Here is a 27251-nt window from a genome sequence, read left to right on the forward strand (position 1 = left end):
TGCATTTAGAATGAAAGAAATTAACTTCAAAATAAACATTTTTAAATTAGCAAGCATAGCAATGTTTGGGTTTTCTGTTTGTTTGTTTTGCTTAAAAGAAACCCAAACCCAGAACACTGCAACATACACACACACAAAGCTGTCAAGCTCCAGAAACAAGACTCTGGCTTGATCTAATTTCAATGAGATCCACAAGGCAAGTCAAGTTTTCAGTAGCTTTGAAATTAACCAACTAAAATGTCTTCTGTTTCCCATGCAAGGGAAATCTGATCATAAAAAAAGCCAACAAAAAAGCCCGACTTAACAAAACCCCAAATCCATGATTACTACTCCGATTACTCACAGTTTGTAGACGCTGAGTGGAGAAAATTAGAACATTTACAGAACTACATAGCTTGAGGATTTAAAAAAGGGAAACAAAATGAAGAAAAAGTTGCTAGAAAACACAGCCATAAGGGACAAAGAACAAAACTCCACAAAAACTGGATCAAAGACCAGAAAATGAAGACATGATCTTATTGGAAAACCAAGAGAGGAAACAACTGAACATGGAAGGTCTAGTATAGACCTGCAGAGAAAAGAAAGCAGGATGGATTGGTGCTGCCAAAGAGACAAAATACATTTTAAAAATAAACAAGAAGAAAATGGAACTGGAGTGGGGGGAAAAAAAAAAAAAAAAAGAAAAATTTATTCATCAGTGAGGCTACCGACAAAAATCAATAATGACTCAAAGTGGCTCAGATACTGAATTGTCTCTTTGAAGTCTCCACTTACAATATATCCAAGGGTACTTATGCAATTAGAGAGTAAGAAAAGAAATCAGACATAGCAGCTAGTTGCACTCATTAAGAAAATTTAAAAAAACCCACCAACATAAAATTTCAGAAGTTAACTTTTTTGAGCCATTTGCACCAGTGCTCTTGAAAAAGAAAGGCTTACTTAAATTGACAATTTTTCTCTGCTAAGCATAACTTTGATCCTTAAAGACAGTAATTTTACAAAAAGAAAAAAGGGAAGCTACATGAAAACAATGAAAGAGTGAGCCATGTGCAGTAGGCAGAAGTCAAATAATTGCTTGTGTGAAATTTAATTGCTTTTGTGGATAGAATAAGAAAAGAGTAAAGAAAGAATAGGCAGCAGGTGTGATTTGAATAGATATAAGTGAAGCATTTGGTAACTCTTCTTAAGAGAATGTGGTCATGCTTTTAGAAAGATTGCTAGCCAGCGTGAGATCCAGTAAGGATATATGAAATAGTACACAAAATGGTAAGCAGCAGGTTAGGTTTCTTTAACACTTAGCTCTGAGTTCCCTTTCTCATGATGGAAAATAACTGTTGCTAACTAGTCAGTGCTTCAGCATACCTTGAAGAACTGCGTGAGGGAAATGAACTTGCTAATAACTGAAGACTTAAAGCAGCCCTCAAAATTTATCACTAGGATTCATAGACATATTAAATGGAATTTTATGAGGGCATCTTCCACCTAATGCCATCATTCATCCTGGCTATGAAATTCACATACAGAAACAGAATAGAAAAAACAATATCAGAATGGAGATGTTGTTCTGAGCCTTCATATTACCACACTACTTTTCTTGCATCTGCAATGATTGAGCCTCTTGGCACTCAGGATACCTAATGTTTCCCTGAACAATTCAGAAATAATTCACTTCAGTTTTTTTTCCTTAAATGCAAGAATAACAAAATCCAAATATAAGCTGTCAGGATGCATCTTCAGTGCAAAATTTGGCATCCTCTCCTTTTTAAAGTCCTTTGTCCCTTTTATCAACCAAAATCATAGAGTGGTTTGGGTTCAATGGGACCTGCAAAGGACATCCAGTCCAACCCCCCCTGAAGTCAACAGGGGTGTCCCCTATTAGATCAAGTTGCTCAGAGCCTTGTCAAGCCTGACCTTGAATATCTCCAGGGATGGGGCCTCAGCTACCTCCCTGGGCAATCTATTCCAGTGTTCCACCATGCTCATGATAAAGAACTTGCTCCTAATATCCAACCTAAATCTACTCTATAATTGCCCCTCACCCTATCACTGCAGGCCTTTGGAAACAGTCCCTCTGCAGCCTTCTCACAGACTCTTTCAGGTACTGGAAGGTTGCTATTAAGTCTTGCTGAAGCCTTCTCTTCTCCACGCTGAACAACCCCAGCTCCCTCAGCCTGTCCTTGTAGCAGGTGTGTTCCAGCCCCTTGATCATTTTGATGGCCCTCCTCTGGACCTGCTCCATCAGGCCCATGTCCCTCCTGTGTTGAGGGCTCCAGAGCTAGATGCAGTTCTCCAGGCGATGTCTTACCAAAGCGCAGAATCACCTCCTTCGATCTGCTGGCCATGCTTCTTTGATGCAGTCCATGATGAGATCGGCCTCCTGGTCTGCAAGCACACACTGTTGGCTCATTTCCAGCTTCTCCTACACCAGCACCCCAAGTCCTTTTCTGTAGGACTGCTCTCAGTTTCATCATCTCCTAGCCTGTATTGATATCTAGGACTGGTCTGACTTAGGTGCAGGACCTCACACTTTGCCTTGTTGAATCTCATGAGATTCTCCTCAGCCCACCTCTCCAGCCTATCCAAGTCCCTCTGGCTGGCATTCTGTTCTTCAGACTTAAATCAACTTTATCTTTTAACCTCAATCAGAAAACTCAACATATCTTGAGGGTAAGAGACAGAAAAAGTGCAGGACATCCTCTCGCTCAGCCACAGCCAAAGGCCACTGTGCAGGTGCTGCCTTTCAAGAGGCTATTTGCAGGAAAGACTCAGACATAACCAGGGTCTCTAACCACCCCAGTTAACAGCTGTGAGAACATTCCCTGTGCAGTTGCTAACATCCCTCATTGCACATGAAGGAACAGTTCCTTCTCCTATCTCTTTGTTTACTCAGTCCCCAAGAAACTATTCTTACAAAGGCAAACAATACACCAGGGCTTATCCTGCTGAGGGTATCACTGCTAGAGGCTGAAGAGCCTGAGAGACATGATGGATAGATTACCATTTCTTCACCAGTGCTGACAACTAGATGCAGACACATCAACCCCATTACTAGATGAGAAGGTATGAAGCACTCAAGAGGAAAAAAGCCTGGACTGGCATGGACAGACAATTACAATTATCCTCTGCAAAGCACAGGAATTTATCATGAAGAGAATTTCCCCAGAATAATTTCACATTAGAGGCAGAATTAAACTATGCAGGCTGCATAGTACTCAATCAGTTTGAGACTCTCCACACCTACTTCCCAGTGAAAGAATTCCAAGGGATGCTGCCTCCGAGCCAGATGAATCTTCAGGAGGTATTTTAATTCCATTACCAGAGACTCTTGTCTGCTGAGAAGAACTCCTTCCTCTCCTATGGATGCCTGCATTATTTAGCTAGTCCCAGCCTAGGTGCTTTCAGTTCCAGGCTTTGAAAGAGTTTTCTCAAAACAGAAGGTTTCGGATCAGTATTTTCAAATGCATATGAGCAATGAGCTCTTCCACAACCTGCTCCTGAGCACAGTGGGAGGCACTCAAGATGAAACTACAAAAAATTGATACTTGGACCCCCTGCCTTTCTCTCATGGCAGTTCTCCACAAGAAGTCAGCAAAGGGCAGCATGCAGTCTGTTCTTCCTCACTTTCAGTCTCACCTGTTTATGTTCTACAAGACTATTCATGTCTGAGAAGCCCCATCAGGGATGTTACTGAGAGGGAAAGTTCTTGTTAGTATGTGACAAGATAGGAAAGCTTATGAGCGCTAAAACCTGAATTTCTTTCTAATTCAGTCAATATTTTCCTACTGTACAAGACACTGTGGACTTCATTCCATGGTGCAAAACCCAAAGATTCAGGAACCGAGTCAAATCTTAAACTATGCAGAGCCAAGGAAGATGTACAAAATGTTCGTGTGCAAGCAGACAGCAGAATGGTGATCAAGTATCTATGCAAGTCTATCAGTTCTATACACTGAACCATGAGAAGAGTGAACTACAAACCCTCAAAACCAGAATAGGCTGTCACATCCTCATACAGACTGCAATCTGTATTCAATCCACATCTGAGGGCCAAAACTCTTAGCAGCAGCGCTTGCCTGTGAGCCACAGATATAAGTACCTTTGCTCCAGCCCATCATCACTGCAACTCATTGAAAAGCTTCAAGAACAAGTATGAAGCACCCCTGAAGATAAACTGCCTGTGATCTACTCAATTCCACTCACTACTCCATGCATCTCCAGCACTTGCAGGTGCCTTGCTTCCATTGAGTTTCCTGCATAAATCTTCTCCCAGTAAATCCTCCTCCCCCGTGGTCGCTGATGATTTTTTTTCCCAAACAAAAATGAAAGATCAGGCTTGTGAAAAAGTAGATTGCTTGTCCTGTTGGTCACCTGTGAATGAAGTCGTTTTCAAAAGCTGAATTCCTGTCTTGCAGGAACTGGAACCTTCCACACAAAACATTCCTCAAAAGGACAGTAATTCAGCAGGAAAAATAGACTGTTTTAAACAGGTCATAGAAACCTGCTGTAAAAGGAGTAATTTATTTGCAAGTAAGTGAAACCAGCAGCTAAACAAGCAGAAAAAAAGAAAAAGGATGGGCAGATGCTGAGCAGCATCTCCTTTGTTACTTACCCTTAGTGAGGTGAGTTTTTATTTACTGACATTTGGGATCTCTGGGGTTTCAATAGCAGTCTGTATCTAACACTGTGTGTTCAAACTAACAACTATCTTGTGTGCAATTTAAGTTGGTCAGCCTTGGAATGCCTGGGAAAGGAGGAAGTTTCCTGATATTACATTAACAGTTTCTTCCTATTTAATCACATAAAAATCAGAGAAAACATAGTGTTGCTTTTCAATAGTGCAATTTAGTGAGGGTATCATCCTGAAATATAAGGAAGGAGGTGTCCTTTCTTTACTGTCTTGGTTCAAATCCACCCAGCTGGCACTAAAAACCTCCACGCTGCTCTCACCCAGTCCTACCCACCTCCGGTGGAATGGAGAAAATGCAACAAACAGCTTGAAGGTCAAGACAAAAGAACCTCACTTGTCTGTAAAGGGCTCACTTGCCAATTATGGTCATGAGCAAAAGCCAGATTCAATGTGAAGAAACAAAATTAATTTATCAATTAATTTAATTTAACCAAACCACCATTAATTTTCCAATTGAATCAGAGCAGGGCAGTGAGAAATCCAATTGAATCTTAAAGAAAAAAAAAAAAATCACAACTTTTTCACCACTCCTCTACTTTACTCCTGACTCTCCACCTCCTCCCCCTCAGAAGTGCAAGGAAAGGGAGTTGTGGTCAGTCTGTCCCACGTTTTTGCTGCTGCTCCTTCCTCTTCACAGGGGAAACGTCTCACAGTCCTCCCCTGCTGCAATGTGTTCTCCTCCCAACACGGGGCTTTTCTGCAGTGGACCCTGTCAGCATAGGCTTCCCTCAGAGCCACAGCCTGCTTCAGGAGCAACCACCTGCTCCAGAATGGTGTGCTCCATGGGTCACAGGTGAGATTCTGCTCCACTGTGAATGGGCTGCAGGGGGTCAGCCTACCATCTAACCGTGAGCCACTGCTACAGCACACTTCCCCTCCTCCTTCTGCACTGACCTCAGTCAAGTCCCACCCCTCTGCAAAACAACTGTATCTCCAAAACAAAAGAACTCACTCATTATGTTTTTCCCCTCCTAAATATGTCATCACAGAGGTGCTGATTGGTTCAGCCTTGGTCAAAGTCTGACTAGGAGCTGGGAGAGCCTCTCAATGTTTCTTACAGGAGATATATCAGGAGTCTTCTCCCCGTTACCAAAACCCTGAGAGACACAAACCCAACATGTTTACTCACCAGAATGCAATCCTGCTAGAGGTTATATCTTTGGCTAATAAAAAACATTGATTCTAACTTCACAGCTACTGTGCTGGCTCATGAATTCCAGTCTCTTACAGGCTACTTTCAGGCCTGTTAAGTGTATTTCCAAGTGTGGACAAACACTGCTGTCACCACCTCACCTCCCTACAGAGCACAACAGCTCTGAGAGCAAGCTTATCAACACCTGTTCAGATGTGTACCTTGGGTTTAAAATACTGAAAATTGCCTCACAGCTCAGCAGTCCAGTTCCACCTCCAGTCATAAGTATGCAAGTCTTCTCCCTGCAAGCCACGCTGCATCCCCAAACAGCTGTCTTTTGCATCCACCCAACCAACATACAGGCCACTGCAGAAATCAGTCGGTTACCCACCTTTCTCTAGCTTGCTGCCACACCCTAGTCACAGTCAATTTATGCCTCTGTATCCTCTAATAAAAAGTATATAAACTTAAATAGCTGTCCTTTCCTGAAGATTTATGGAAGGCTACATATAATCCTCTCCTTAGCCCTCCTTTTCAGACCTGCTAAAGACCCCAAGCTGCAGGTTTTCTTAGATTAAAAAAGCTCCACTGTTGGGGAATGGCTCGAATCTAAGGGACATGGTTCTATGGAACAACTATTTCAGCAAAATGGGTAGGCCGTACTCCATCTTGTTGCTTACTGCTCACAGATAGCTTTTAGGCTGATGTGCCAAGGTTACCATGTCTTTGTGGCTGTGCTTGCAGCTGTGTTATCGAACTACAGGATGAACACAAGGTCACCATGTCCTTGTGGTTGTGCTTGCAGCTGGGTTAACAGGATGAAAACAAGGAGCTAATTAGTGAGAAGTTTGTGAAACTGCACGTAGAACTAACCGCAAGTAGGCGTGACATTATAATCTAGCTTTTACCCAAAACCAATTAAATGATGACACTTGTGCATATTTACCTAAGATGTACCAATAGAATTATGCCATTTGTGCATATTTAGCTAAGATGCTATATAAGCTGTGCTTTTGAACAATAAAGTTGAAGCTTGCTTATCAATCATATTGATTGTGCGGGTTTCCCTCGCCGTGGGTTCGCCCCGACACTCCACTGACCCCCTTAGCAGCTCCTCTTAACCACTGTACCAGTTCAAAGGCATCCCTGAATATGGTCATGCAACTTTTAAACTGTTCCAGCTTATGCATGTTGTTTCTTCCTCAGTGATACTATCATTTTGCTATCTCTCTTGTTAAGCATCTTGTGTCTCATCCTGGAACTAAACTTGTTGTTTTTACAGCCTCATGTATTGATGGCTTAATCACCTACCATCAAGCAAAGCCTCAGGTCTTTCTCTTCCTCTGTCATTTCAACTACTGAACTCAGTGTTATTAGTCACTAAGTGCACTTTGTACTATTAAGTTCTCACTTCTGTAGCTCCATTCATTTTCAAGGCAATCCAATTCTTCTGCAATACTCTGATCTTTCTCTGCAATGACAAAGCTAATGTCACATCCTCTGCAAATTTATTCAGTGCACTCTTACAAGGCATTAGTGCAAACAGTATTAATAACCAGCCCCGAAAGAGGTTCTCAAGAAAGTCCATCAGTGACCTCTTTGTGACAGAGTCCAGCTCTGTTGGATTCTTTCCTTTTGCTAAATCTTTACCTGCTCTTTACCATATCTTGTTCTAACCCTAGCTCTTTAAAAATTCACTGGATTTCTGGTAGTTCCAACAGGAGGATTACCTTACTAAAACGAATAGGTATTAGACCTGGAGCAAGTCCTTATTTGACCCTTTAATTAAAACTAAACACATAGAATTCTCAAGGACATGTATCCAGCCTGCTACACTCCACCACAATCCAGCTATCCCTGGCTTTAATTTTCCTTTCCTTCAAAATACATCCCACAGTCCTGTGTACTGGTTGCAAACATAACCTGACCTTCCCTGTTTCCATCTGCAAGAAAAACTGCCATCAGTGCTACTTCATCTTAGTAATACAGCCTGAAACATCTGCATTTAATTCCTGGTCTTTCAGAATCCTGGAAGGCTTACCTGCCTGTACAGCCCCTCATTAGGAGCCAATAGAGCTTCAAGTTATGCCTTTTGTTTTTTTTTTTTTTGTCAGCTTGTATTTCCAGTCTACTTATCTCATTTTACCCAAGCACATGCTTTTCAAATCCTGTATTTGAGGCACAGCTGCTATTTCAACCTGTTTATATGATCCCTGTAGCACTTGGTTTCAAATGCCTCCATTGTACATGGGAGTAAAGAACCAGGGGTTATTAATGATCTCTGTGGTCTGCTTCTAACCACAGTTTTCTTTGCCAAATTAGAGCAGTGGGGGTGTTTTCAGAAGTACAGTGATTTTTGATCCCTGCTGTTTGCTAGGCAATTCCCCATATAGTACTCTATCAATTGCTGAATCCTTCACTGAGCATTTGTCTTCCTCTATATTACTGCATACACAAACTACACAAGTATTTTTCATCTTTCTCCCTCACTTCTTAAGCTGAAGTCAACAAAATAGGCTAGCTTCAAGCCAAGTCTATTAAGCCAAGAACAACTGAGATGGCACCTACTTGTCAGATTTTTTCTTTCTCTTAGGATCTTCCAAGTAGATCTGGGGCAAACATCACAGCTGCAAGCCACTTGTGCTCTGATAGAGCCTCACTCATTCGTGTGTCCTGATGTTAGAGCCTCAAACCAAATTATTCAGCTCAGTGAACACCTACACCTTCATGCAGAGCTTTCTAAGTCACTCTGGCTGTTGCTGGCCTATAAAAATGGCACAGTTGAGCAGAGAACATATCAGGTGCCTTGCTCAAAAAAAAAAAAAACCCACAACCAACCAGTCTGTATGAGGCCTGCAATAATCACCAGAAGCATCAAGTTCCTACAATCCACCAGCAGGAAACCTGCTGAAGCATTTCTGTCAGGCCACCAAATAAATCTCCCATCTCTACAGCCACCTTGTTTCATGTTTGTGTACAAAAAGGTTGCTTTTGTTGGAATTTTATGTGATTGGTGCTGAGATATTAGTAAGGAGATAAAAGAGTGCCTTAGTAACATGGTGAGCTAAGGAGGTTTCACAGAGATGCTGCAGGACTAGCAGTGCTTCCATAACACAGCATGAAAGTGTTCCTGTCAAGTCTTTAATCAGCAAAGTGCCAAGAAGAGACATGCCACTTATCCTGGGGCTACTGAGAGTGCCAGGAGGCATACCTAATGGGGGATGTGGTAAGCCATGACAGCCAGACCAAGCTCAACTCTGCACCATTCAATCAAAGCATCCATCCTCAGTGAGACTTCATTTCCCCAAGTTCTCATTCAAGTTCATCTCAAGAGCCATATCAGTAGACTAGATCTTTGCATTTCTCTATACTGAAAATAACTTTAGAATAACTCTTGAAGTGGAAAAGAAGAGAGCCATTATTCCTGAATAATACTTCTGCTTAGAAAGTACAGCAACTATTCTTGAAGAAAGCCACTTATCCTGGAAGAGAGTGATTATAGCTTATTCCATAATAATATCTTGTAGAACTTCATGTACAAATAAGGCTTTGCTGAAAGATTATGTTTAAGAGAACAAGAGGGCTGTTTGAGGAGTGCTGGCATTCTGTAGTACTGAAATTATTCTGATCTGAATTCCGACCACAGGCTTCAGCAGAAGGCCATACTGAATTAGTCACTATTACAGTTGTATGTATTTATTCTGATTTAAGATGATAGTTCTACACTGACCATATGATACTCCTCAAGCACCACATGTCTGATCTCAGGCACAGCAGATGGAGTCCACATGCATGTGCTAAGATCACCAGCAGTGCTGCAAGTTTCTAGCTGCCAGCATTTGACATACAAGGACTTGAAAACACAAGCCAAAAGAATACCGAGGTGGTTTAGTACCATAAATAAGTAAAACAAAGAAATAATCCCCGAGGTGTTCCAGCAGCATAAAACAAAGCCTAGTGCAAAAGAAGCACTTGCACAACACAGCGGAGAACAGGGGCTCAACCAAGTATGATGTAGAGCCTCCCTAAGAACACTGAAAGCATTACCAGGGTCTCAACTGCACAGACAGTCATCATGTGTCACAGGATATCTAAACTGGCTTGTGTTTAATCACAAGTTTACAAAGGGACAGTTACACCCTTCATGGCATCACACAAATAAAAGAGAGCTGAAGTCTCACCACATGTCACACCACTAATCTTTGCAGTCTTTGCTCATAATCATGACAGAAATCTTTGCAGTTAGGTACAGTATCCAAGCATGGGATTCTACAAGTATTTGTTATCTCCAGGTCAGACGCTTACTACTTGGACAGCTTTGAGAGGTGGGCCCAAGCCAAGCTTGAGAAGTTCAAAAAGGCCAAGTGCAAGGTCCTACAACTGGATCAGGGCAATCCCAAACACAAAGGCTGAGCAAAGAGAGGCTTGAGAGCAGTCTAGGGGAGGAGGACTTGGGGATGTTAGGTGATGAAAAACTCAACATGAGCTGGCAATGTGCACTTGCAGCCCAAAAGGCCAACCATGTCCTGGGCTGCATCAAAAGAAGCATGACCAGCAGGACAAGAGGGGTTATTCTGCCCCTCTGCTCTCATGAGACTCCACCTGGAGTACTGTGTCCAGTTCTGGTGCCCCCAGCCTAAGAGGGACATTGAACTGCTGGAGCAAGTCCAGAGGAGGGCCATGAAGATGATCAGAGGGCTTGAGCACCTCCCATATGGAGACAAGCAATAAGAGTTGGGGCTGTTCAGCCTGGAAGAAAGAAGGCTCTGGGGAGACCTTATTGCAGCCTTCCAGTACCTGAAGGATGCCAACAAGAAAGCCAGGAAGGGACTTTTTACAAGGGCTTGTAGTCATCAGATGACAGGGAATGGATTGAAGCTTGAGGAGAGCAGATTTAGACCAGATATTTGGAAGAAATTCTTTACAGTGAGGGTGGTGAGACACTGCAACAGGTTGCCCACAGGTCATGAACACCCCCTACCTGGAGGCGTTCAAGGCCAGGCTGGATGAGGCCTTGAGCGACCTAGTCTAGTAGTAGGTGTCCCTGCCCATGGCAGGGGGGTTTGGAACTAGACAATTTTCCAGGTCCCTTCCAAGCTAAACCATTCTATGAATCTATGGTTGGTGGACTCCAAGGAATCCATGAAGGCTGAGAAAAGTAAGCATATCGCTATCAGCCAAATTTGCTGTTCTTACTGGCAACTTTCAGGAGTTCATAAATCCACCAAAGAGCCCGAAAAACCCTGCACTAGACATATGTGAAACAGAGGATCTAGAAAAATACAGGAATCAAATGACTAATGAGATAAAACTTCCGAACCTGGTTTAAGTGCATCATCAGCGAAATGAACAGCAATTGTAAGGTACTCAGGTAAACACAGTAGCAGTCGAAAAGATATTAGGAGTTGGGGTTTTTGGGTCCCTCAAAGAACAATGCCAAAGGCAGTGAAAAGCCATCTTATCCCCACTGCCCCAAGAACAGAGCGGCCAAAGTAGTTACACCTTCTTGTAAAGCGAGCACTTACTCTGGTCGGCAAATCACCAGGTCCCCTTTGTTGGTGCCATAGGCCAATCCCAGGCCAGGCTCAGGCAGCCAGCGAGCAGAGTTGATGCTGACATGTCTTCTCTGGTCCGCAGGCATTGGGTACAGAACGTTGAAAACTCTCTGAAACAATAACAGGAGATTACTTGACAGGACAATACAAGGCAGAAGAGCCAAGGAGGCTTAAACAAATGGTCAGTCTCCGGGCAGCAGCACAGCTGGCCAAGGAGATGTCATTTTACAGGATGTTGCAAGAAACTGCTAATCCAGCAGCGAGAGTAAGCAGCTGCTAGCAACACACGTGCATGTGCCTCGAGGTGTTTAATAGACTGACTAGCACACAGCTGCAGAGCAGAAGTTCTGTCCCCAGGAGAATCTGCATGTCACTCCATGGGCTGCACGGTCCTTCGGTTCACACTAATTGAACACAGTGATGGGGACAAGTAGAGCAGCCATTAGAAAGCAGGACAGCTGGAACTCTTCTGGCCTTCACCTCTTAGCTAAGGTAGAACAGTGAACTGGCAATTCCAAGCATCAGAACTTTATTGTTCCTATCCAGCAACCCAAACTTCATGCAAAAATAATGTATCATTCTTTCCTACGTTTTAAAGTGTTTCAAGAGTTTGACAGCGCACAACGGAACGCAAAAATCCAGAGATTGTGAGAATAGCACAAGTAAGAAATCCCTCAGCTCAGGTCCCCTTCCAACATCATCCATTCTAGAAGCTGAAGAGCTGCTCGGACTGCAGGCAGTTAGCATGGCTGCAAGACAGCGCTTCCCAAACGCTGCGTTAATGCAGGCGAACAGAAACCCTGTGCACACAAAGGGCCGACAGGAAGCTCTGCTCTCTGCTAGCTTGGTTTCTGAAGCAGATGAGCTTGAAAAGCAAGAACAATGAAGCGGAAAAAATTATACCTACGCAGACATTCTCTTTCTACTCCAAGAAGCTAATGTCTTTTGTACAGCACAATGCCTCCCTGCACCCTGCCATCCAGCCACCAGAACCGGGTACACTGACAACACTCCATTTAGCCAGGAACGACGACACACGTAGATCATAAAAACAAAGGCATGGGAAGTGGAAAACGGGGTCATGAGTTGGCCTGGCTACTGAGATACACAGGAACAAGCTTCTTCACTGTAATGGGCCATCAGAGCATGTTCCATCATGGCTTCAGAAGGGTAGGACTAAAGACTTCACTTACAAGTCCAAATCTTTAACAGAAGTTCTTCAGAAATTTACCTGGGATTTAAATCACTGCAGGCACCAGACTTCAAATCTGGATTTTCAGTGGGTAAGTCCCAGGTGAAAGATATGGTTTTATTAGATTTTTCTGGTGAGCAACCATCCATCCCTCTTTCCATCCATCACAAAACCTTTCTTCCAGAAAAAGGAGATCAGAAAGAAAGGAAGGGAACGAGGATGCTGGGACAACAGGATATAGGTAGATGGGAATGCAGATGAACTACTACAGCACTGCTGCGGTTGCCCGAAGTAATAATTAGAATTTATTAGGGTGGGACTCATCGGCTAGCAAAACAAACTGCAGCTGCTTTTCACTGTAGTTCTACTGCCCACCTCACATCTTGCCTGTTTGACAATCTAACTTGAGATGTCCAAGGCAGAGACCACTTAACTGTCTGCCCTCCAATAGCTAGTACCCAGAACCTTTATCTTGACCATCATAACACAAAGCAAGTCAGAACAAAACAATGTAGTTACCTGATTTCCCATCATCACTAACACATTTAACCTCTCATCTGAGGAGACCACAACAGAGGAGAAAATATCCTTAGGGATTTCAATGTATAACAGAAGCTGGTCACTCTTTGCCCTGGCTATCCCTCAGCAGTCAGCATACTCAGAGCAGCTCCATATTTGGATGAAAGGAACAGGTCCTTAGTGGCTTATCTAGCTCTTGCCCATCTCTGTCCCTTTTCCTCCTCACACTGCTCGCTGGGGAAGAGGGGACAGAAGGAGAAAAAGAAGAGGGGAAAAAAATATTAAAAATCAAATGCACGATGGTAACACCTGTTACCATGGAGATCATGGAGCACTCTGAGATGGGAAGACTGAATTTTGAGGAGGAGGAGGAGGAAGAGGGAGAAAGGGAGTGGTCCACCAAGGCTGGGAGCATAAACGTATAAAATAAGCATCCCAAATCCCTCAAGAACTGCATGGCTTTTCCATCATACCCCTTTTCCAGCAAGTCAGAAACATAGGGTTCCTCTTCTCTGAACAATGGCTTTACAAGGTACCACAGCTAGAGAAGCTGCCTTCCCAGGCTGTCCTCCACCAGCAGGTCAGTTTGCACAGTCCCATGGCCCCCACAAGTGGCCATGCCAAGGCAGAAGCCTTGCTAGCTATTGCTGAGCATCCAGGTGTTTTGCAGTAAATAGAATGCCATGGAAAATGCTGGGCCAAGGACACGGACCTGGATCTGACAACCTGCAAAAAACGCAGCTGAGGGCAGAATCTCTGAGACAAGATGGCTTAAGAAGTCTGCATAAGAAGAGTTGCTTCATCACTCCACTCCATTCACTTCTAAACAGCTTGCCACACCAAGGAGCTTCCCTCCCCTGCTGCTTCCCACTCCCACACTAATGGGACAACTCCATGCAGTGTTAGGGGTGATGACATCCGTGCGTGCGGTAATTAGTACAGAAAAAGGGAAAGCAGCTGCACTGCCATAATCACCACGCGCAGCAGTAACCAGGACCCAGCTAATCAATCTGATGTAGTCACACAGACAGGCTGTTGCAATTGCATCCATTAGCAAGACCCCCTACTCTATCCACAGAGTGGGGAGAAAAAAAAAGAAAAGAAAAAAAGTTCCTTCAACATCAGCAGGTCCCTCTCTTCAGAGAGGGTCAGAAGCCTGCTAGGAAGCATTATTCTCCAAAGATCACAGACAATTCCTTTCAGGTTTTTGGTGGTGATGTTTTTCACTTGGTTGGTTTTTTGGGGTGATTTGTTTGTTTTTGATGTATTGTGTGTCTGTCTGTCTCATTGCTATATCTTAGGTATTTCAACCAAAAGCAGCCAGCTTGAATGCATGGCTCTCTGTGGACAGAGTGATTATATCTCTTTGCCAGTGGCACTGTTCATGCTTTGTAGTTCCACACTTCTAGGAATAATTTTCAAGTTATTACAGGAATCCTATACGAACCTATGATTCTCCAGCTTCTAGGTCAAGAGACTGCTCCCAACCTTCAAGTAGTCTTAAAGCTATCAATACAATGCATGAAGTTGAAAATTAGCCAGTTCATTAGGGCTGTTTCACAGACTAGTTGCAGGGCACATGTAATAGCCATGTTGACGGCCAAAGGTTCAGGAACCAGTTTAGAACCACTGTTGTAAACGTCTACTGATATTTAAGGTACCCAACTACACTCTACCACAGCCTCCAGAGAGGGTTTTGGATTTTTTAATAGGGTGGCACTTCAATTTAGGAGAGAGAATCATCTTGCATCACACTTGATTAGCCTATAATCACTGCCAGCAGCCACAGCAAGCTTCCAGGACCTATGTCAAACTTGTTTCCAGCATCACTATACCACTAATTCAACAATAACATAGCCACACCATTAGACGTGGTGATTCAGCATTTTATCAAGTTGGCAGCTGCATTTGTTTCCAGATGCTGTTCTGAAATGGAACGTTGAAGGATATGTTTCTCTAACTACAAACACTGTGAGGCCTAAGCAGCAGGAGCTTCGGAACATCCCTATGGAAGCCGAAGCATAAACAGGCAATGCAAGTATAGCAAGCTGTTCTCTTGCAAGCAACAAACATAGAAGAGTCATTTCAGTAGACAAAAAAAGGTCCTAGCCCTTTCCTTTAGGGCCACAGCCAGCCTGGATTACATAGAACAGTTGCTTGACCTGTGTTTGTAGAAAATCCTGCCTCTGATGATCTCCCCATGCTTCACAGGAGATTCCAGAAGTGTTCTGTCATTTTAGGGACTGCACCTCTCCTCTGCAGTCAGAGGATGTCAGCAAGATAAAAAGTCTTCTCCTAGAAATACCAAAGCTGACTAGATAGCTAAGCTTCCACACAAAAGATGACTCTCATACAAAGGGAAAGCAACACTCCCTATAGGAACAGCTGGTTGCTTCCATTCTACATCCCTGTAACATGAAGTGTGATGAAAGATTTTGTTGAGTAATCTCTGTTTTCAAAGACAGCACCAGAAATAACTACTTATCTCTTTGGTGTGCCTTTTCCATCCTCCCGGAACAGGAGTGGGCACATACATCATCTACTGAACTCCCTAAAGCTCATTTCATCACTTCACAGTCAGTTCTTCAACACTGAATTCGGCAGTGGAGGATGGCTCAGAGAAAGCAGGAAAAGAAAATAAAAGAAACACACCCAACAAAACAGTCCCTCAAAGTATTCAGGAAAGAAGCTGCATGTGGAGCGCACAGGCAACCTCAAGTCCACTGGTGCTGCTTCCTCCTCCAGTTTGCTGGCACACCAGTACTGTAACACCTGTCACAACCAATGCTGAGGTATTAAACTTCAGTATTGACTCAGGGCAGAGAGCCAGGAGAGGCTGCATGACAATCAACAGCCTCAAGGAATCGTTCCTGATGATCTCTTTCTCACTGTCAAGCTGCTGTACTTACTTACGTGGGAAGAAGAGGGCACAACACACAAGCACTGAGCCGAACAGTTAATTTGTACCAGCCCTGGAGGAGTAAGAAAACTTTCTGCTAAATGCCTCTGCTCTGCAAAGTCCTAATTACTGACCTAATGCTTCTCTCCTTCCCTCCCACTCTGTCCCAGAGAAGCTGCTGCTGTAAAAATACTCTTCAAATTCCACCCTTTCCCTTCATTTCTGCATTGTGCCAACATTAAAAAGCTGGACAGGGCAATTGCCAGGATCCTGTCAGTTATCAAAGCAGCAGAGGCTGCCCCAAGCTTGTGCTGCTGCTGCCAGTTGGCAGCTTGTTCCAAGCAGCACAAAGCGAGGCACCACATCGTCTACATAGCCATCTCTTTCCTCAAAGCCATCCCACCTCTATGGGAAGCAATGAAAAGCAGGGGAGTGCTCAATACTACTTGTTTGGCAGAGTGGGACCTTTCTTCTCCTCCCTGGCACTGAAGAAACAAAAAACATGTTTTGAACCTGGAGAAGAGGAGAAAGTTGGCACAAGCAGCTAGGGAAACTCAGCAGGAACTCTTGCTTTTTATCTTTTAAAATTCAATAGAGACATTTCAGCTCTCAGTCAGATGCATTGCCTTCCAAGATGCCAGTAAATTTCAAGCCATTATCTTAGTCCAAGCAAATTGGGATGTTAGATAAGCCCTGATAAAGGTTTCATGGGGAGGATGTGCAGATGTTCTCTTGTTTGCATGGGGAAAATCTTGATACCCTGACAGGTAAAGGGGGAGGAAGGGCTGGAAGAGATCAGGTGGGTTTACCACATACCAGTTTAAAATGTAATTATTAATTTTCAGCTAAATTTATGCTGTCACCAGAGGCTGACCAATCATCAAAACACACAGAAACATTTACTGTGCTGAACCCAACAGAAACTTATTACTGGGAGGATCAGTAAAATCCACAGTTTCACAGCTGCTCTGACCTGGTTTGCAGAGAAAACAGCTTCACAAAGGAATGTTGATTTCTGCTGGATAGGTATAGCTGTACTAGCAGCCAACACTGGTGGCTGCACAGATCTAAAGTTTATGCTGATAAACAAAGTGTCCTTCATACAGATTATACAGATTATACCACCAAGACTCGTTGCAGAAGCAGCACAGCTTTGCCAATGGAACTGCAGCTGTTATCAGAGCCTCTGGCCAGCACAGGTACTTCATTTTGTAACACACACAGCAAACTGAGCTACATGAACTATGGAATTGAGATACAGCCCTAAGAGCACAGCCAATCCTCAACACTCTATTAAGTTCACTGAAAGCACATCTCCAAGAAAAGCTCTTTGTATTTGCTAGAGCAGCAGATGAGGTGCAGCGATCTGAAAAAGACGTAAGCAGAGCAAAAACAACAGCAGTACAACCACAGCTGCACACATTCTGCATTTCCCCATCCCTGCCCTTCATTTTCTGCTATACTGCCGAACCTTGAACAAGAATTTGAAGTGTCATTTTGTATTTTTTGATTACTGAGACTGAACAGCACCTTTTTTTGCCTTACTCATTCTAATAGTGTGTTGCCACTCAAAAAAAAAAAAAAATCTTACCTGGGATATTTTTAAAATGTCAATGTGTTAACCAGCTCACCTTTGACACCAGGGTATCACATAAGTTGCTGTATAGCATCTACCACTCACCTGAAAGCTCTAGATGTCCTTTGCTTACCTGCCAGAAAGCTACCTGCACCAGACTTCTATAATACTGCCAATTAGTGTAGACAAGTTTAAGGTGCAGAAGCATAACAAGTAACAGATATCTTAACCTGATCTCCTTAATAAATGACACCAAGCCTTGGCTGCTTTCATTACAGTCTTTACTCTGCTTTCTATTAATGGATTTCACAGAAGCTGATGAGCAAACTGATCTAGGTGTGAGGTGTCCCTGCCCATGGCAGGGGGGTTGGAACTAGCTGATCCTTGATATCCCTTCCAACCCTGACAATTCTATGATTCTATGAAACTCAGGCTTACGCCTTGCACTGCCCCAGACCCAAGAGTCCCCTGCAGCAGAATTCAAATTTAGCTTGTTGAGAGCAGAGAGCCTTAAATGCCAAGCAAAATAAACATGCCTTGGGATAACTGATGGCTCAAAACATAAGACAAAGTATATCAGCATTTTGCAAAAAAGCAAGACCTCCCTTTGTTTGTAAGGGGTCTCCTTTTTGTATTTATATGTAGATGCAAAGAAAAAGGCAAGCATTTCCCATGATCAGACAGGAGGAAAACTTTGCTTTTGTGCTCCCAGTCTCCTCATATTAGGCAGGTTGGTCTACACTGCTGTCAACCTCTCCCCCCACAACTGATCCCTGCCAACAGCACACACATCTTTCCATTACATCTTCCCTTTTAAAACAGAAGAAGCAAAATAATGCACTTAGCTTTTTGGATTTGTCAGTCTAAAAATTCAAACAGATCTTATCATCCAGTGCTCAGCACAAATACAATTTCTTTCAACTCCATTTATCTTCCCCAGATGCAATAGGATCATACACGAAATTCTTTGGTCTTCACCAATACAACAAACCTCCTTCTGTCTTTTTCTGCACCCACTGTCAACACAGAAAATCCTAGCTTTGCTTCCTGAGACACAGTGAGTTAAATGAGAACTAACACTTCATTTTCAGCAACAACTGAAATCTTTAATGAGGATACTTGATCCAATTCCTAAACTAGGTCAGCACCAGAAGTTTCTGTTGGATGTACTGACAAAGTTTCTACAAAGGGAAAATATTATTTGTTCTTCCTGACCATACTCAATCACCTAATATTGTGCTGATCTTTCGTATCAGGAGAAGTCTTACTACAGCACACCTAACCCTTTCTTTAGGCTAGTTCTTGGCATTATCAGCTGGTACTTCACATCACAAGCCTGCCATGCAGCTAGTATATGAGAAAGAGCTTTAAGATAAGTAGTGGGAAACTTCAAAACATGAACAAGAACTCGGTGTTATGAAAAAATGGATCATCTTGGGTAACAATGCTCTCACTCAGGAAAATAACACACTTGCAGAGAATTGGCTCGTTAATTTACTACCCGTCTCCCAAAGGCTGCAAAAACCAGGGTAATAACTCCAAAAAGCCCTTAAGGGGACTGGTCCAAGCCTGGAGCTGAAAAGCTAGGGCTGAGTAAGCAAGAAATTGCTAAACAAAAGAATCGTCCTTTCAATTGCACGTGTGCGTGCGGTTGGACGAGATGAAAGGAGAGAAAGCAGAATGCCAAAGGGGGTGTTAGTGTGATGGCAGATAGATGTGTAAATATTCAGTGCAGATGCACGTGTGAACTGAACTGTGCAAACAAGACTGTGCCCCCCAGCTATTGCTATCTCTTGCAAAACCCATCAGCAGCTCTTGGCATCAGAACAGTCTCATAAAAATATGGTGACTTCCGTGGCAAAAGGACTGACAACCTTCCTCATTTGTGCCCCAACTCAGACTGCAGATCAAAAACAGTACCTGTGAATCCCATTAAATGTCAGGCTGAGACTGTAACAGCAGAATCTACAACATGTTGAAGATCTACTGACAAGAGCAAAGGATTTGCACACAGCTGCCATTCCACCCCGCTCTCTGTCTGCTGAGCCTCAACAGAATGGCACACAAGATCAAATGTCAACAATATGTTGATGACAGAGCTACATGCATCCTCATCTAGGTGAAAAGAGGCTGTCATCCAGCTGCCTACATGTCTGGAAGGAACAAATACTGGAGGAACGAGTTGGCTTAAATTTAATTCAAGAAAGATGGTAGGAAGAAGTACTGGAAAAAAAAAAAATCTTCATGAAATTGCAAACCTTTATTCAGCCCAGTCAGCTCACTGCAAATCTGGCAATAACTCACCATGCTTCTTCTCCCCCTACCTGGTTTGAGCAGGGTGACTGAACATAAATAATCTCAGACATGGAACCACCTTTGCCATAATTTCTTCTGCCTAGTTAAAACTATACACCCAAGTGCACCAAAGCTAATATGTTGGAAATGGGCTCAAGGACTTAACTGAAATGTAAGAGCTCAGCTCTTCTAATACTGGTGCACATACTGAACAAAAGTTCTTGGCTCTCAGCTTCACATCCCATGAAGCAAAAGCATCCTGAAGGGACGTCATTTGCCTTTTCTTCACACCAGTTTGGTAAAAATGACACTGCTCCCATGGTTTAACCACCACATGAGATTATTCATATAACAGTTTATGAAGGAATCCTCACAAGATTTCATAGAGCAATCTGGCCCAGAAGGGACCTCCAAAGGTCGTCTAGTTCGACCTCCCAGTAGTCAGCAGGGACATCCCCAACAAGACCAGGCTGCCCAGGGCCTCGTTGAGCCTTACCTTGAAGGGGCCTCAACCACCTCCCAGGGAAAGATGGTTTAAGTTTTTTTTTCTTCCAAGTTCTGTCTCAGTAGGCTTCATGTAGACATGGGTGAATTGGTCAAGACAGCAATTTAAGTGACTTACAACATTGCAGTCTTGCATCTACACTCAAACATGCACATCCACACAAATCTTCATGCTGTCTGTAACACCAAGGGGCATTCCATTTTCCAGAGGCACTGAATGCAGCTTTTTCTTACAGCACCCTACAGAAGCAGTGCTTACCAACATGGGGCTTGGAGATGCTCTGCTGTCCTAAAGATACCTGCCACAGTCTGTTGATACAAAGACCATATACAACTGTTTGGTCTCACCCAGACTATTATGTTCCATTTTCTATTAAAAGGAGGAACTGTTCTCATAAGCCAGAACAGGGTTCTGTTCCCATGCCCCCTTCCTAGTACATGCATTCTGTGACTCTGCTTGAACTTTTCCAGTCTAAGGAACACCTACCAGGTTCACTTTCTGCCAACAGCGAACAATTTCTTTGGGCAGTAATTGGATTTATTAGCAGTTCTACTCAGAGTTGTCAGGAGGTCCTCCTGTCGACCTGAAGATGTCAAAATGTCTCTTAAAAGGAGACACAAGGGACCACACCAATGACTGTGCTGCTTCAGTAACTCAGCAAGAGGTTGGTATTGTCCACAAGCTACTCTCAAGTTTTAGATGTGCGTTAGCTCACAGGAACTTTCACAGTGGAGGTAATGTGTTGCAGGAAGCCATCTCTACATATTCTCCTAACCAGATTTCTCTTCACATTATCAAGGGTTCTGACAAAACTGTCACCTGTGCCTCAGTGAAGCAAATGTGTATAGCCATCTACTTTCAGGCTTAAAATCCCTTCACTTATGGTTGCAGGAGCATTCACAGCTCAACCAGTGATTCAACAAGGTCTGGCAGTGACCTTTGCAGTCCACGCCAGACACATTCCACTAACACCTGCATGAAGCTCAGAAGACAACAGCACTCAAAATTGTGCATCTTCTCACATCTTGTCTACATTGTCCTTGTTCAGAGTGAACATGCTGAAAAAACTAAGCTTGGTCTGTGCTAAAGCTCCATGTGCCTTTCTGCTTCAGGCCTTTTTCCCTGCAGTATTTGGAATTCTCTGTCTGTTTACAATGGAAGCATACCCACATTCTGTTCCATACAGCTACTGACCCACCACCTCACTGGGATGTTTCCCAAATACCAGTAGCCTTTCCCAAATACCGCTAGCCTTGTCAAGAGCTAATCCTGCATCTCCACAACCTAAATTTCCTTCCAAATTCGAAGCACAATGAAGTATTTGAGATGGGACTTGGTTGTTACCTCATCCCCACAAACTGCATGATTTGTTCTTCAGCTTCATGTCAAGAATTTTTTTTTCTATCACCTACTTCACTTTTTGTATCCTGAGCTTAAAAGCTCCAAGTTTTATTTTAATTTGGATTTAGAGTAACTGTATTTTTCCGATACTTTTGAGTTAGCTTCCTCTGGGTAAAATGAAAAACATTAAACATTTCAAGGGCATCAGAATTTGTGAATGCTAGAAATAAAACTACCTTCTGGCAGCCTCTCTCACTAGCATGCACTGCTAACAGATCCAGGGCAATATAATCCTTACTTTTCAGTATTTCTAAGGAACTTCAGCTCCAAGTTTCTAGCTTCACATTCTTCTAAGTTCTTTAACCTCTGTATACTCTTGAAATCAATGGCATTCAGAAATTACCCTAGACTCAAGCAGCTTGAAAGCAGACTCCTCTTTATTTGGAGATCAGTTCTGTCTATGCCTTCAAAACAGGCTGCAAAACTGATTTTTACTCCATATTTGGAGTCCTTTCTCCAAACTTCTTATCTCTCAAATATTCCCAGATAATTCCCAGTACCCCTGCTACCCATACCACTCCAACTGCTAAATTCCTAAAAGGAAGTCCTTCTCTGTAATCTGCAGCTGCAGATATATTTCAGAGATGTTAGCTAGCTTTGCAAAAAACCCCAAACAACCCAAACAAAAACCCCACACAAACCCCCCAACAAAGACAAACAATAGAAATAATCAAGCTTAGGCATACCACTCTTGTTAAAAGTCAACACTATTAAGCAGAGAGCTTTTTAAGATGTAATCTGAAAACCAAACTTGCTCTTCAAAGCCATGTTTCCATCTGAAATGCTAAACAGATCAATCTGAAGGAAGTGAATAGAAAGAGCATGAACCTCTACCATATGTGATGACAATTCACTACTTTTACTCTGTTGTGGAACACAATTCAGAACTGTCAAATAGCGTCAGCCCTGACCTGTAGAACTCTATGCAATGTCTCCAAAGTATTAGGAGCAAGATGTATATAGGCAATGCACACTCCTATAACCATGACGCTCCTTAGTGCAATTCAAAAGTGCTGTGGTTCTCACAGAAAACATTTCTCTCCAACTCTGAAAATTACATCAGGAGCCATAGTGGATTCCTATGTGAAATTAAATGTATTAAGAGCTTCACATAACAAAACTAATTAACTGCATCTTCAAAACCTCTATTTCACCAGCAAGATGAAGGAAAACCTCTGGAGAATAGAAACCTGCATACCATTGACTGCTAGCCAAAGAGAAGTAGAAATAATCACTGTATTTCACTCCTCAGCAGGTTGCCATGATTTTGCTGCACCTTATAGTCCACACTGCCAAGCCCTACTCTCCCAGTTCATTGACTGCAAATGCAGAGGCATCAGGGAAGGAAGAAACAATTGTCAAGACAACTTAGAAGGATTTTCATAGAATCTGATGTAGCATTTCTCTTGGGAGTTTTGCAAGTAATGTAAAATTTAAACATCCACAAAGCATTGCTTGAAAACATGGCCAGGACTTATTTTTAATTAAGAAGTTGAGTAACAGCTGCTTCGTATTACAAGTTGTTGGCACAGAGGCAAAGACACTTTCTGATTCTCTCTAATGTGCAACATTAAATTACAGACTGAAGAATAGTTTCACCAGGTTTCCTGAAGCTTTTGCTACGGTGTGTTGGCCAAGTTGCAAACAGGTTTTCACACAACTGAATAAGAATATGTCAGCCACTCTACAGGCAGGGTGCTAAGAATATTATCAAGTCTCCTACCTCACGCTCTGTTTTCATTTTGCACATCTTGAAAAACATTACAAACTTACAGAGCTCTCTTATGGCAAAACTCACACACGAGAAATACCTATAGTTGATCTATTAGTTTTTACAGCTTAATGAAGGAATAATACTTACAAATTGAATGGCTTTGTTCTCCAGGCATGCCCTACAGACTGTACAAAGATGACCCACACCACGTGTGGTAGTAGAGGCTGGGGTGCCTTTAAGAACCATAAAGTGCAGACCTCCAGGAGGTCCAGAGTGTCCAGGAGGTGGAATGGAAGGTGTATTTCCTTCCCGTTAGTCCTGCATCCCTATACAATTGGCTGTAGAGTTAGCTTCTGATTCTTTTCTCCCTCCTTTCAGCTCTCTGGAGGAAGTCCTTATCTGGTAACACGGGGGGTGTAGGTCTGTTTATGACCTAACTTGTCCTATGCAATTCTGGCCTGCTTAGGCTTAATGGAAGGGAGGCAATGGTGGGGGAGAAAAGGAGCACTGGGGCTTGTAGTTTAGTCTGGCAGGGGAAATGTTTGGGGGGGGGGGGAGGGTTCATGCATCCTGTACACATATTAGCTATTAAGGATTCATGGATTCTGTATTTTTCTGTATATTTTTGAATCTGATTCTCTATTTCTCTCCAATTCAATGAGAGCATTTCATTTTACTCTTATTCAGGAGTAAAATTGTATCTGTCCACTTGTGGCAGCTTTAGGCTAATGCCCAGGAAATTTTCCACCTATCTGGAGTAGAAAGTGGTAGAATGTAAATAAATTACCACTGGACGTAAAGGGGAAATAATGATAAGGTCTAAATAATCCCACTGGTCTGATAACTAACATAAAGTTAGTTCCACAAACTATTTTCTCTTTCTTGGCTCTTCGCTCTAGCTGATACTAGCTGGTGGCTTGTGCTTGGCTATTGCTAACCTTGGCTGTGTTCTTCCTGTGGCTAAGTAACTAACAAGCTACTCTGGCTCTTTTTTCTCTTTTCCCTTGTACAGGGGGAAAGAGAGGGGGAAGCTATTGCTAACCCCCTGGTTTTGTCCAGGGAGGTTTCTGTGCTGTTCATAAATTGTAAATATACATAAATATTGTATATTTTGTACATATTCATTGCATTTCGTATTTCTAGATTTTAGTTTGCTTGTAAATTTGCTTTCAACTGAGCTGGTCTGGCAATTTTATTTTGGGGGTAATTCTCCAAATTATTTGGGGGTAATTTCAACCCACCACACTGCTCTTTAAACAAAGACACCACTCTGCAACACTGAAACTCAACACTATCCTGCAGGAAGGTTCTTGAACCAAACTAACTCAAATTGTTCTAGTTGTGACCCTGCAACACGTGCAGAAAGCTGGAAGTCCAAAAGCAGTCAGAAATGAGACATATTTAACATCTTTAAACATGATGTGGGAAAGGGGAAACCAACGAATTACTTAGCAAATCCTGCTAGACTGGTAGATTTAAAACGTGGGGTAAAGTTTTTTTAGAAGCTAAAAATACATGTGCAAGAAAGATGAAAAAAGCAACCTTTAGAATACATGCAATCCATCTGGAGAAAAATAATCCAGAACTAGAGCAGATGAGAAAGACAGGAGTGCAGTGATGTGGAGCAAATCTGAAAAGCAAGAGTGGGGAAAATGGTACAAAATTTTCAATGCACCATAACAGCAAAGAAACAAAAAAAAAAACCAAACAAAATAAAACAAACCCCCCAACAAAACAAAAAAAAGAAACCCCAAACAAAAAACCCCTACGGTTTTCAACTGCATAAAGTAAAGCCCTGTAGAACAAAAACAGCAGGAAAACCTACCTTCTGTAGGCTTCTGGTAAAATTGTGCTTATCACATTATGTATATTTAAACACATCCCAGAATGAGGGGGGGGAAAAAAAAAAAAAAAAAAAAGGTATTTCAGAAAGAATTCAGAAATGAGAAAAAACAAACCCTGAAAGCTGGAAGATTGAATTACAAGAAGATTAAAGGAACACAAAGCATTACTTCACTAAATGGTGACTAAGAGCAAGAGTAAGAGCAAGCATTTGAAGAGTATAACACAACACAGAAGATTTGTTTGAAATGGAGATGAAGAAATAAATGGGAGATTTAGACAGAAGCTCACTGATGTAGCTGGCTACAAAAAAAAAAAAAAGTCTCTAAATGAAAGGGCTAGAAGCCATAGCAACTGGAGTTTAGAGCAAATGTAAAGGATGGATGAGAGGAAGAGATGTGATTTTTGCTAAAAGGACTTCTCTATCTTATTATGATATGGTAAAAAGACTGTGGGAAGAGATACTCCCATATCTAGCAGTAAAAGCTATGTATGTATTTCACTAGGATCTTAAAATAACTGACAAAAAAGAAACAGTACCAGGGCAAACTACACTTTTAAAGTGATCTAGCAGGATACTGAATCCATATAATTAGTGATCTTATCATTTGGACATAGCTTTCACCAACTGTACCTGCAGACCAAATTGGGCTTTTTTCATAAATACATTCTGATTTCTTTCTCTCACCTTAAGTGGCTGGCATCAGAATGAGAGCTCAGAACCAGAGATGAAAAAAGGTGCTGACTGGTGCACCAAAGAACATCCTCATCATTGATATTCCCTTGCTTTATAACATGGAGCAGATGATGATAAACAAGAGTTCTCTATCAGTTAAAGCAGCTCATGTAATGATGCAGCTGAGATAACCCTCCCTGAATAATGAAGCAGTCTGGAGAGCAACTACAGCATCTGAAGGTGAATCAAGCAATTTCTTTTACAGACAAGTCTCACCTCAGTGCCAAGCCACTAGACAAATTGCTTACTTCAACTCTTCACTGGGAAAGCTCTGCCAAAAGTAATAAACATTTGACCTTTTACAATAAGACATTTTTTTTTTAAAGGGATGGAAAAAAAAAAAACCTACAGGGGAAAAAAAAAGAAAAAAAGCTGTTCATGGAATTAATTCCACTATGGTCAAGTTATGCCCCAAAACAAAAAGGAGAGAGAACTTATTTGCAATGAGTCACTTGAATACATGGCCTAAAAACTGAATCCAGCCAAATTCCAGCTTTCAAAATGATTTAGTTCTGCCTAGTCAACTTTTTTTGGGCATTATCAACTGGACATGGTTTGTCCCATCCTAAACTTTCACTGAACAGCTGTTGTGCTCCACTGAACTGGCTGGAGGGCCAAGCCCAGAAAGTGGTGGTGAATGGTGCCACATCCAGCTGGCAGCCTGTCACTAGTGGTGTCCCCCAGGGATCAGTGCTGGGCCCCATCCTGTTCAATATCTTTATTGATGATCAGGATGAGGGGATTGAGTCCATCATCAGTAAATTTGCAGATGACACCAAGCTGGGAGCAGGTGTTGATCTGTTAGAAGGAAGGCTCTGCAGAGGGACCTTGACAGGCTGGACAGATGGGCAGAGTCCAACATGATGGCATTCAACAAGTCCAAGTGCCGGGTGCTGCACTTTGGTCACAACAACCCCATGCAGAGCTACAGGCTGGGGTCAGAGTGGCTGGAGAGCAGCCAGGTGGAAAGGGACCTGGGGGTACTGGTTGACAGGCGCCTGTACATGAGCCAGCAGTGTGCCCAGGTGGCCAAGAAAGCCAATGGCATCCTGGCCTGCATCAGGCATAGTGTGGCCAGCAGGAGCAGGGAGGTCATTGTACCCCTGTACACAGCACTGATTAGGCCACACCTTGAGTACTGTGTCCAGTTCTGGGCCCCTCAGTTTAGGAAAGATGTTGAATTGCTGGAGCATGTCCA

At 42.7% G+C, this 27251-nt stretch overlaps 1 protein-coding gene across 5 annotated transcripts in view; it reads right to left on the bottom strand.

Moving 5' to 3' along the window:
- Positions 1-27251, bottom strand: part of AMBRA1 (autophagy and beclin 1 regulator 1) — a 131014-nt gene that overhangs the window by 20716 nt on the left and 83047 nt on the right. For all 5 annotated transcript variants that reach the window (XM_054380680.1, XM_054380679.1, XM_054380678.1 and 2 more), the window contains one exon: positions 11345-11484. In XM_054380680.1, coding sequence (XP_054236655.1) covers positions 11345-11484 — 140 coding nt within the window. The remainder of the gene's footprint in view (positions 1-11344; positions 11485-27251) is intronic.

The sequence above is a fragment of the Indicator indicator genome, chromosome 4 (assembly GCF_027791375.1).
Source record: "Indicator indicator isolate 239-I01 chromosome 4, UM_Iind_1.1, whole genome shotgun sequence".
Classification (NCBI taxonomy): domain Eukaryota; kingdom Metazoa; phylum Chordata; class Aves; order Piciformes; family Indicatoridae; genus Indicator; species Indicator indicator.